We start from the raw sequence: 13,162 nt of genomic DNA, 5'->3' as shown, positions 1-13,162 counted from the left end.
AACGGCAAGGAAGTTCTCCATTCGTTATTATTTTAGCTAGCTAGTAACAGTGTTAATTCAAATAGGATAGCCTCATCTAGATGCGAGTGTTGTCATGGTTACATTTCCAGATTTTGTAAAAACAGTGAAGATAGACTGCGCGTTGGTAATGCATAGAATGACACCAGTTTTGGTCCGCCGCCGGCGTAATCAACACTATTTTTGTATGAATATTTGTCGACACCTTGGATGTTTGGCCCATAATTGCGATGACTAAGTCAAACTGACTCTGTGAGAGAACGAATTGATTTCAATAGTCTAGTCGGCTTCCAATTACTCTCAAATTTTCTCTCGAGCAGCGTTTTGCGTCACGACATGTTGCTCTAATAAAATCTATCATTTTCTGCGGACTACCACTTCTGCGTAGACCAGTCCAGACACACTCCTTGTCCACGACATCAAAAGGTGTCTTGAAAACGATGAAAGATAAGTGGAGTGATGATCTAAACTCCACTCCCTAGAATCCTCGTAAAGCGCTCTTTCGCCTCTTCAGTTGCTCATCACCATGTGTACTGTTAACCCTCCCACGGAACCAACGAAAAGACAACTATCGCCCACAAGGTTTTTGATTTCGTATATAATAGCAAAATCATTGTTAGCTGTGGAACTTCCGCTTCAATCATATACAGAATGGTTGAATTTCTTTTACCACCCAAATTCTTCAGACTTTTCTAGGATAACAAAGTTTGAACGTATTGCACTCACCCCCCTTCACAATCATTAACAGAGTGCTTAGCTGTTAACATTCATGAGATCCCTCTTCACGTTTTTGCAAATCATCAGGTCTTTCGATATCATTTTGGGACTTCGCTGACAACTGCATTCCCCCTAGAGACAAAGGCATTTCTGATGACATCCCGATGTTGATCAATATTGTCGGAGGGGTTATTTATAGTTTGTACTGAGAGAAACTCTTTCCATTGCTAGGGAGGGTTGCACCTTCCACCGTTGCTTTTATGGGCACCAAAACCATGTCTAGCTGCGAGCGAGCGAGGTATTGCCAAAGTTTACCTTGACTTTGAGGTCACAAATAACAGTCACAATCTTGCCTTTATGATACCTCTCCTGAAGTTTGCATAAATGGTATCGATACCCCTATTGAGATATAAGCCATTTCTATAAGCAGCAAAATGTGTTAATATCAGCAATTTAGATCTCTTAAATCAAATGTATTTAATTCACCACCTACAAATTATAACTTGTAGCATTCATTCATGCTTCTCATTTTTATTTTCAGAAACTCTTCGCAAATATCCACCAGTTGTCAATCTACAACGCCAAGCAGTTCGTGACTATCGGGTTCCTGGAACGAAAACAATTATTGAGAAAGGCACAGCGGTCTTCATTCCAGGTTTTAGTATCCACCGTGATCCAAAAATCTTCCCTAACCCAGACGTTTTCGATCCGGATCGATTTACACCGGAACAAATAAAAGCCCGCCATCCAATGGCATTTTTGGGTTTTGGTGAAGGCCCACGAAACTGCGTAGGATTGCGATTTGGACGAATGCAATCAAGAATCGGCCTAATTACGCTTTTGAACAACTATCGCTTTAAACCATGCTCAAAAACGTCAATTCCAATGGTTTTTGATGAAAAGAAACCAATTTTATCACCAAAGTTTGGAATGTATTTAAAAATAGAGAAATTGTAAATGGATTACTTTTTGATTGCGAATAAAATTCTTTTCAAATCTAGATTTCCAATATGAACTCTAAGATGGATAAAATTATCTGAACTTTTGACTGTATTGAAACACCACCTGGTGGCCAAAGGTCCAGAGCGAAAAATGGATTGGTACCCACGATGGAGCATAAAACTCCAACAATTCTATTGCCAAACCTTATCTCCATCTCCACGTGATGACCGCTGGGAGTTCTTTCCCAACGATAATCTGCAGATGGAGAAGGATCGAAGGAGGCGAATCTTCCGCACCTAAAAACGAGAGAAATTGTACCAACTGGTCCTCCAGGTTGGAGGTTGGGTAGGGTTGATAACCTTACATGTAAAACAACTTGTTACGAAGCCACAACAGGATACTCGGACTGGATTGACTATTCAACGACGAAGCCGGGAACGAAAACGGGATTACGATTTCCGCATTTTCTCATGTAACGTGTGCTCCCTGTACAGAGATGGAGCTGTCAAGAAGTTGGTCAATACCCTGTCCCAATTGAGGGTTGATGTAACAGCGTTGCAGGAGATGCGTTTGACAGGGACCGGTTTCCTAGAGAAGAGTCGCTACACCATATATTATAGCGACCATCCAGCAAACCATGTGCTCGGAGTAGGTTTCTTAGTCAGCCAAAAAATGAAACCTGCTTTTATCGGCTTTGAAAACATAAGCGAACGGCTATGCATTCTGCGCTTGCAAGCCAAATTCAGAAATATAAGCGTCGTTAACGCTTACGCCCCTACAGACGAGACTGCAGAGTCGAAGAAGGGTACCTTGTACGAGGCAGTAGATCAAACCCTCGAAGCCTGTCCCAAGTATGATATCAAAATCATACTTAAGGATTTTAACAGCCAAGTGGGGGCGGAGCTGATACCCAAGCGATACGTTGACTACCATAGAAGAAAAAGTCCGTGCACTCCACCGGTTTAAGAACCATAAGTCACTAGAAGCCGATGGAATTACAGCCGAATCGCTTAAATATAGATTCGACTAAGTACACCAAGCGGCTTGCCATCTGATGCTGAAGGTGCGGGATAGCGAATCAATGCCTGACGCCTGGCAACGGAGCATTATCTGTCCCACACATAAAAAGTTTGATATCACGCAGTGCAGCAGAGAGATGCTGAGCACCATCTATAATATATTCCCCGCTATCTTGCTAGATCGGATAGCTGGCCCATACCAAAGAGGCTTCATTCCAGGCAAATCAGCAAAAGATAAAATTTTCTCTCTGCAGCAATCAATGGAGAAACTGTTGCACCATTTTTTCATCGATTTTAAAGCCGCCTATGATAGCATAGCCAGGGTAAAACTATACACGGCCATGAGAGAATTCGGTATCCCAACAAAATTGATACGACCGACTAGGCTAACCCTGGCCAATTGGCGAAGCCAGATAAAAACAGCAGGATCACTGTCGACACCATTCAACATTAAGAACGATCTAAGACAAGGGGATGCGTTCTCTTTAACCTGGCCTTAGGTACGATCCCCTTTAAGTCCACCCAACTACTGGTCTATCCTGACGATATTGACATTATGGGAAGAACAACCCGAGATGTACAGTCTACTTTGATTGAGCAGAGGAAACAGACGAGCAGAAATCACAACCAATAACAACTAAGACGATGAAACCCATGCATAAGTGTTGGCTCCCAATATTTTAGCTTACAAAAACTGTTTCGGTCGAAACGTCTAACCATAGGGTCAAAGCTCTTACTGTACAAAACTATGATCTGTGATCTCAGTCCTTATGTATTCCCTGGAGGCCTGGGTTCTAAGTAAGGAAAACTGTGATCTCCTGGTCATGTTCGAGAGGAGAATCTTTCGAAGAATTTTTGGCTACCTACATGAGAATAGACTATTCCGTAGCCTACATAACGATGACATTTATGAACGATACCATGATCATCAGGTTGTGGATAAAATCCGGCTCAATAGGGTCACTCTATCTGTATGGATGAAGAAGATCCCACCCAGAAAGTCTATAAAGGCAATATTTATGGTAGCAAAGGGAGACACGGCGGACCCTGCCTGAGACAGAGCGATCACGTAGCTCAGGATGCCAGACAGCTTCTAGGGATATCGAATTGGTGGACCTCGGCGCAAAACCAGGATGCCTGGAGTTCCTGTTTAAAGCAGGCCTAGATCGGATATCGGCTGTTGCACCGTTGATGATGATTTGTAGAGGCGCTACAGTGTGGAATTCATTAACGAGGATTCGCTCCACACCAGGGTAGCGTAATACACCACGAAGGGAAACCCACCCTCCTGAGTGTTCGCTTGCTCGTTCGTTGCGGATTGACAGGCACGAGGTCGGCAGAACAACCGTGGGTGAATTAGTCTGCGATGATAAGTAAAGAAAAGTTGAATTACGTTCTGAATAATTTTTAAGGTTTTGTGTGAAACAAAACCTTATTAAAATCGATTCACTGTTTGTCTGTCTGTCTGCTACACGCACTTTTCTCCAAAACGGCTAAACCGATCCAAACGAAATTTGGTGGACATATAGGAACAATGAAATCCCATGCATACAGCGAGTGACATACATTTACGTGCAATTTAAAGGGGGCTCCCCATAGGGGGGACATACACATTTTTTCATCGAATATAGTCATGTGGGGTATCGAATGAAAGCGCTCAGTTCGTACTTTCCGAATCTGATATTAGTTTTGACGAGAGCTCCAAAGTGCGCGAGTAAGGAGTCAAAATGTATCTTTAAAGTGAGACAGGACTTATTTCCGGAAACTACCCAAACCAAAAATCCGAAAAAATCAGGAAGGTGCGCCTCAAAATATGTCCCATATCTGCTCAAATAAACTTGTTAATAGTATATTACCAATTTTTAGAAATTGACTGAAAATCTCCCCTTAAGTTCATCCCAAGAGTATTAAATTTTGCACCGGCATAGAGGACAGTATCATCCATACGCAAGTTTCATGAAAATCCAACTATTAGTCTTAAAATTATAGCAGTTGAAACATATCAATTTCGTGCGAATTAACAACATCCTAAGCCATACAAATAACATGCTGATGTCATAATTAACGAGTGTTCGAGAGTTCTCACAATCATATTTTTAAGGAAATCCAATTCCAAGCTAGTCCAACGCTGGTATAACGTTTGGAACTGTTAGACGAACGATGTAGCTGGGTTGAAGCTCATTGTTGATATGACAAATCAGCTCATGACCAGTCTTCAGATTCTGAAGGTAAACAGCTTCGATCTTCTGTTTTTGAGTTTTTATGCTTAATACGAAACTGGATCGAAAGACAAAAAAGGAATGGCTGAAACACATTAGCAATTTTCTAGAATTTCTGGATTTTCTCAAACAACGATTCTTGATGTCAGAATCTTTAACATTAATATTAGTTGACAAAAAAAAAGTGAACGCTCACACAACGCAATCACCAGGATGTCCTATGTGCGCGGTTTCCTATCGGTTATTCGAGTACGATAAATATAAAAAGAGCAGCGTTAGGGCTCGAACAAAATTGGTGCGACTTAACTGTGTTTCAATTGCTTCAGTAGTGAGCATGCAGTGAACCAATGTCCTGCATTTTGCATTCTGATCCCCTAGCAGAGAAAATAATAACCACAAATCATTGTGCAGCAACACCAAAAGATCAAGTGCTATTAAGCACAGCATTATTAACGCCCAAGACTAAGTTTGAAGGACATGTCACTTTCCGAGCACTTTTAGATTCTGGATCCCAGAAGTCCTTCATGAGGGAATCGGCAGTACAACGTTTAGGAACATACCGCAGGTGTTCAAAAGTTGTGGTCGGCGGCATCGAAGCCAGCGAATCTGCAACAATCAAGGGCATCGTGATGGAGATATTGAAACACTGTCATTCCTAGCGTTAATTTTGCAATATATAACGACACCATTACCAGCAATAGGATTCGACAAAAGCTCGATTAAACGTCTGTCTGACATTTGTTTGGCAGACCCATGTTTTAAGGTTCCCTCTCGCTTTGACGTTCTATTAGGAGCAGATGTTTATGGAAATCTACTGGAAAATGGATTAATTCACGGGCAAGCATGCCCTCAGAAAATGAAGCTTGGATGGGTGTTGTTCAAGCCCATGAACCTCGCTCCATCCCCGGCTTCCCAGAGTCTATCTCTCATTGCTTTACCGAGAACCGAAAGTAAGGAGACGGACGAAGTTGAAAACCATTATCTGAAAAACACCAAACGTACCTAAAGGAAGATACTCTATTAAGTTACCTTTCAGACCAGAGTGCGATCATGGATTTAAGGGACTCGGTACGAACAGCATACGTCCGTTTCCGACAGCTCGAGCGATGATTAAAGGATAATCCCACCGTGAATAAGCAGTACCATGATTGCATGGAGAAGTATTTGGCGCTCTGCCACATGGAGGGAATACCCGAACAGTTAAAAGAAACTACAAATTGCTATTACTTACCTCATCATGAAGTTCAACTACCAAACTTGGCATGGTTTTTAAGGCACCTCAGAGGTCACCTTGAATGATGTGCTGTATGCTGGACGTCAAACCTAAAACAACTTTGTACAGCTTATCATGCGTTGGTGCAAACACAGACACGTAATCTCTGCAGACATCGCTAAAATGTACCGACAAATCAGGGTATATAAACCTGACAGAGACTTCCAACGCATTTTGTGGAGGCCACCGTGACATATGGAATGACGGGCTCTCCATTCTTAGCCATCCGAGTTCTGCAAATCGCTGCAGATGATGAACAGGTCATTCATCCAGAAGCTGCAGAAATTATAAAACAAGATTTCTACGTTGACTGGAGCAGATGATCTTGAAAAGTTGATGCATCTGCAAGCAGAGTTAAACATTGTTCTGAATTGAGCAGGTTCGATCATTCACTTGCGACAGCAAATAGCTAATCACTAAGGGCTACTTGATTCGATACCACCTGAAGATCGTGATGTACAACAACCGCTGAATCTGGCCTTGCCTAAGGAAGTCCGGACACTGGGAATTCAGTGGCATCCAACACAGGTTGAATTCTCATTTAACGTGCAGCCTACTAAGAAACAAATCATTATAAAACGTTCAGTTTTGTCAGACGTAGCCAAGTTATACGATCCATTAGATTGGCTGCAGCCTTGTATCATTACGGGAAAGATAACTATACAACAATTTTGGCTGAAATGAGATGATGAAGTGTCTCTGAGTGCGATTCGGGAGTAGATTCTGACTCGAAACCCACCACCCTTAATGAAGAGAATCCGCATTCCTTGCTGGACAGGCTGTGATGATCAAAAACGCATCGAGTTGCATGGATTCTGCGATGCACCAAGCCAAGTATATGTCGCTGCCATTTACCTTCGGATGCAACGGAAGAATAAATCCCTCTATTCAGTCCTCCTTACCTCTAAAACATGAGTTGCGCCACTGAAAACAGTGTCCATTCTACGACTGGAGTTATGCAGCGCAGTGTTACTAGTAGAAATTATGAAACAACAAAAGAAGGCTCTCGGATAGAACGAAATACCAACAACCTACTGGACCGACTATAATAATAATAATATTCCTGCCACGTGTAAAGCTGGTGCAGAAAACGCATCTCTCGGGGAAGAATAAAATGAGCGCGTTGAATGTATTCGCTATCCCTTCACTGGCTTATGCATTCGGAATATTGCCATGGACGAAAACCGATCTGGAAAACGTCCAGCGGCGGATACAGACAACTATGTCCAAATTCCGAATGCATCATCCAAACTCTGCCCTGAAGCGGATGAATCTGCCCTGTGACATCGGAGCTAGGGGCGTGGTTGACGTGGCGGCACAACATCATCGCCAAGTCAACTCGCTGCGCGCTTATTTTTACAGCAAAGAGCAGGTGAGTCCTTTGCATGCGGCTGCCTGTAAGGCAGACTGTGGGCTGACTCCACTTAACTTGAAGGATGGATCTTTCAACCCTCTGAGTGGGATGAAGTAGAACCAAGAGCGGATCGATGGATGGAAGTCGAAGGCAATCTACGGTGAACACGTGAACTGTCTTGTCGATTTGCATTTATCGAACAGATGGCTATGTTCTGGGGAGCTCTTTGCTGAGACGGAGGTGTTAATGTGTGCCATTCAGGACGGCGTGGTCACCACGCGAGCTTATAAAAAGCTCATCATGAAAAAATGGGTGGAGAACGATCAGTGCAGAATGTGTGGTTCGGCGTTAGAGACTTTGGTCAATCTCATTTCTGGCTGTACTGTTATGGCACCGGTGTAATACATCATCAGGCATAATGCTGTATTTAAGGTTCTCCATCAAAACCTTGCATACAAGTATGGGCTGATCACGGGAACATGTCCGGTTTACCGATTTGAGCCGCTAGCAGTGCTTGATAGTTCTACTTACAGCATGTATTGGGACCGGCAAGTTCTGACTGATGGCCATACTCTACATAACAAGCCTGACGTACTGTTCGTTGTCAAGACGGGTCGATCTGCGAATATAATTAATGTTGTTATCCCTCATAATAGCAACATCGAACGGAAATATGTGGAGAAGAAGATGAACTAAGAGCCATTGGCTCGGGAAATGAAAGAAATTTGGCGTCTCGAGTGGACGGTTGTAGTTCCCATAATATTGTCAGCTATAGGTATTGTACCTAAATTCCTCACGTCTTCCCTTGAAATCCTGAGACTTTCGCCCAGTGTGGTTCAAGCCATGCAGAAGTACACCATTCTAAATATGTGCCCGATGTTGCGAGGAGTACTCGACGGATTCTCCCATTGACCTACCGTTGGCTACTACGACCAGCGTCCCTTTAGTTTTTAAGTAGGTAAGATCATCCGAGCCTAAATGCTTGACACTTAGTGCTAGTATTAGGTGAAATTCGGCATCTACCGAGATTGTGATAATCGTTGGCGCAACAATCCATATTGGATCAGGGCCTTGAAATGTGTAGCACTTTATTCAAGACCATTACGGTACGCTACAGCACACTGTATGAGGCAATGTGGTCAGCATTGCGCTTGCCTGAGATTATTACCCTGATTTGACCCAGGTACACATTTACAGCTGAGTCGACTGGTATCCGACGTGAAATTGCGATGCAAATCATACTGCCACTAGTGAGATGTGAACCGCGACCTTCCGTACAGTCTTGCTTACCACTCAGCTATCCGGACACGGATGAATATAACCAGAGAGATGCTGATGATTACGCAGTGAGGGCCTGACTATTATTGACAAAGTGTCTCCGTGCAGAAATACACGCGAGCACGATTTGAGCTCTATGAAAATGAAAGGTATCCGTTTGTTTCGATACAGGATCTGACTCGGTCGCAGCTCGCGCAATTGTTCGCGTATCACATTAGCAAATGGTTGTGGGTCGCCATGCGTTTCGTCGTCGACAAAAATTTTACCTGGCAAGGTTAACGTCGTTCGATGTAGCAATTCTGCACAATTTACTTCCAGGTCTTCTAATAAAACGGTCAGCAGCAGATGAACCCAATTCGGGTTATTTTTGTGGCACATGATGGAATCCTTCAACGCACGGTGTCAACGCTCGACCAACCCGTTTGCTGCCGGATGATAAGGAGTAGTGCTTGATCGTTTATAGCCGAGGAGTTTCGTAAACTTGCTAGAAAGTACCGATTCAAATTGAGTACCTTGATTGGTCGTTATTATCTTCGGAGTACTGAAACGTGAGACCCAGTTTTTGTAAAAGGCATGAGCTACAGTAGCCGCTAGCTGAGTGGTTAGAGCGCAAGGCTGTCGTACGGAAGGTCGCGGTTCAAATCTCACTGGTGACAGTATCGTGATTTGAAGTCGGATACCAGTCGACTCAGCTGTGAATGAGTACCTGAGTTAAATCAGGGTAATAATCTCGGGCGAGCGCAATGCTGACCACATTGCCTCCTTGTGTACCGTTACGGTCTTGAATGAAGTGCTCTAACACACTTCAAGGCCCTGATCCAACATGGATTGTTGCGCCAACGATTATTATTATTACAGTAGCCGCTAATCGGCAATTAGGACGGCCTCTGACCATCGAGAGAAACGATCGATCATGGTTAAAATGTAACGGCAACCATGGAATGGCATCAGAGGACCGACTAAATCCAGATGGACTTGTTAAAATCGCTGGTCAAGCACCACAAATGGCTGGAACGAGTTTTTAGTATGCCTTTCCTGGCTAAACGAAGTTGCATGACATGGCTCGTACGTTCTGCCGTATTCCTGGATTTTGGATGTGACATGCTCAGTTTCCGAACGATGACACTTTCCTAACTATGACGGGAAACGTCTCGTAAAACAATTCGCCTTGGTTTCCAATCTCCGTCGGTGTAAGTTGAAGTGACGATGTGCTATCTTGGAACAATTTCCGCAGTTTGCCCTCTTTTTTCTGCTCCTCGATGACGTGAACAATATCCGCAGAGAGCTCGACACTCGGAAATGAACAAGAATTGTCCAATTTGACGCGCGGTAGCCTTCTCATCCTGTTTAGGAGAGCGTACACGGTTTCAAGGCGCAACAATCGCCAACAACTTCCAATCAAATAAAATATTTCTATTGAGATACTGGAAAATATATATACACAAAAATGACTGCATTTGAATAAAGCCTATGCTGAGTAGATACGGTGGCGACGCTACTGTGGTTGACATCAAAAGCAGAGCATTGCCATGTTTACGCAGTTGCCATGTTGAGTCGGTGGAAAGTGTGTAACTGGAAATTCTCCGCGACTCTATTCACCACTCCATTTACCACACGCACACACACCACACATCACATTAATGCCAAGAACCAAATACGGTGGTGGTAGGAAATGCCTGGAAACAAGCTTCCCATAATGACAGGTGACAGAGCCTAAATTCTGCTCGACACACCAAACTTTTCCTGCCAGAACCGAACATGCGTACCGCAAACTTTATCCTGTCGAAAAGCAGGAGGACCTGCAGTTGTATTGTGGGCATTCTGACAGGCCATAATTCACTAGCTGGGCATATATTCAGAATAGGAATTACCCAACATGATACGTGTCCTTCTTGTAATGAGGAAGCGGAATCCACGGAGCATTTCCTATGTGAATGCCCCGCCTATGGACACATCAGGCATCAGATCTTCGGTGCCCATGTTCTCCAATTGCGACGGGTAGCATCACATCCACTAACGGAAATCCTGCGATGCGTTAACGAATCTGGAATATTCCATTAGACGGGGCTGACGAGTTCAATGGGCCAACACGGCCTGAGTGCTCAGAAGTTGTAGCTTCTCCGCCACCACACACATACACACACTTCTTTAGCCTTTGCTCCATTGGGGCAGCAGGGTCCGCTCATCTTGATCGGTTGCACCTGATCTGGATAGAGTCGAGAGGCTCTCAAATCATCATCCAGCGTATAACGCTATCGCTGTTTCGGCCGGCCTTTTGGTTGCTTCCCGTCTACTCCCATGTTAAGATCAATTTTGACAAGCGAATTTTCCATCAGGGCACGTTACATGTCCATATCATCTAAGACGCCTCACTTGCAATTTTTCAACACTCGGTGCAATCGACGGCGGAAGTCCTCTTGTAATCATGGTGTGTTACCCCACTGAAAAATTTCGTCTCTATTACCGCCAAGCCCCATTAATTGTTTTTTCTAGTCGGCCAGCACTCAAAACCACAGAGCGATCTGTAGTTGGCTCAGGGCGAACGACACGGCAATAAATTTTGGATTTGCGACGTTTGTTGACGTGTTGATCACAAAGAACGCTTGTTGTGGGGTATCGTCAACTCCGCTGATGCGTGAAGCATTTCATAATGCAGTTCACCATTGATTGATAATATTAGTCCGATATATGTAAATCGCCCAGTTCTGGGAAAATCGATGCCCTTGACAGTGATAGTGTCTGCTTCATTGAGGTTGGTTGTCAAAAATTATGTTTTATTCAGATTTAGTCTGAGACCGTGTTGAATCAGGCGATCGTTCCATTTTCAGACAAAAAGTAGTTGCGGAGATATCAGTATCTGCAGTTCAAAGCAAAAAAGTGTGGAGCTTGCAAATGATGAGGTTGCAAACATTGCAAACAATGAGAATGTATAATTAGATTGAAAATATGGAAACAATAAAAATTGGTTAATGCCTTTTACCTTCTATTTGCTGGCAAAGAATGATAATGATGCGAATTTTCGCACTCTTGCGTCATTTGTAATAAAAATATATGTACATTCAGCACTTTTTTGAAGATTGATGGGTATTTACGATCATCACATTATCTTATCGTTCCTCATTTGTTTTAATAGCAGCAACCAGTAATGTCTCAATGATCATGCACAAATTCTGGTATATATTGTTGATAATGTGAACTCCAAACACATCCACCCAAGATAGAATCATTCACAAGAAATGAAAAAATGCCTGAAAATCGACGGTCATGGTGAACTGTGTGAAATTGGACTGATTTTAACTGATGACTATATTTTACATTTCTTTTTTAAACACAACACAAGTTATTATCAGCATTTCCTACAAATAAGATGCTTTATTGAGGTAGCAAAAGACTGTCAAATATAAAAGGGAAGTTTTCAAATCAGCCTTCAAAAAGAGTTTGGGGGTTGGAAGAGTATCTAGGGGAAGTGCTCATCGCGGTCATAAAAATGGACTGGTTGTCAATAGTTTTGTGGTCTGTGATCGTCAGCATATCGACAATCTTCTTGTTTTTTAAGAAAAGATTTACATACTGGAAAGATCGCGGTGACCAAAGCCTGGCTGATTTGATAAAACGTAGCGTGAAATTTATTAGCACGATTCAAAACTGACGTGATTGGAACTTGTAGATTTGGTATCGAATGTAATAGTATGAAAACACCTGATTCAGCATTTCGTCGATACGGTGCAAGAGTGTTCGATGATCCTGCACAACCTACGGTACTTCGACTATTTAGTGCTCAATATCCAAATATAGCAAGGAAGTATTTCCATTTGAGACTATTTAAAAAAGATGTGAATGAGTTCTTCATGGATACGGTATGGAAAATTTCCGCTTTCGGTGAAAAGAATAATGTGCGACGTAACGATTTCAAGGATTAAAGAATGGTGGCTTACTAGAAGATGAGCATTCAAAAAAGCTGGGAAGGATGACTATCGAGGAAATCGTTGCGCAAGCTTTTCTATTTTTCGTAGCGGGTTTTGAAACGTCGTCTACTACGATGATGTTCGCATTATGTGAGTTAGCTTTGAATCCTGATATTCAGGAGAAGGCTCGTCAGGAGATAGAAGAAGTACTGAGCAAGCACGAAGGGAAGATATCTTATGAAAGTATAAAGGAAATGGTTTATTCCGACAAAATTATAAGCGGTAAGACTTTTCGCGAACTTTTCATTAATTGATTCTTAAATAACAATTTTCCTGTATTTTATTTCTATTTCAGAAAGTTCACGAAACTACCCGGCAGTAGTGAACTTAGTTCGCAAATGCGGCCACGACTTTAGGGTTCCTAATTCGAATGTAAT

At 42.8% G+C, this 13,162-nt stretch overlaps 1 protein-coding gene across 1 annotated transcript in view; it reads left to right on the top strand.

Annotated features, from left to right (window-relative positions):
• Positions 1–1,692, top strand: part of LOC119646744 — a 32,508-nt gene extending 30,816 nt beyond the window's left edge. The window contains exon 4 of the mRNA XM_038047325.1: positions 1,277–1,692. Coding sequence (XP_037903253.1) covers positions 1,277–1,692 — 416 coding nt within the window. The remainder of the gene's footprint in view (positions 1–1,276) is intronic.
• Positions 1,693–13,162: the final 11,470 nt, after the last annotated feature.

Source organism: Hermetia illucens, chromosome 1 (assembly GCF_905115235.1).
Source record: "Hermetia illucens chromosome 1, iHerIll2.2.curated.20191125, whole genome shotgun sequence".
Taxonomy (NCBI): domain Eukaryota; kingdom Metazoa; phylum Arthropoda; class Insecta; order Diptera; family Stratiomyidae; genus Hermetia; species Hermetia illucens.
This window is presented reverse-complemented; position numbering and strand designations above follow the sequence as displayed.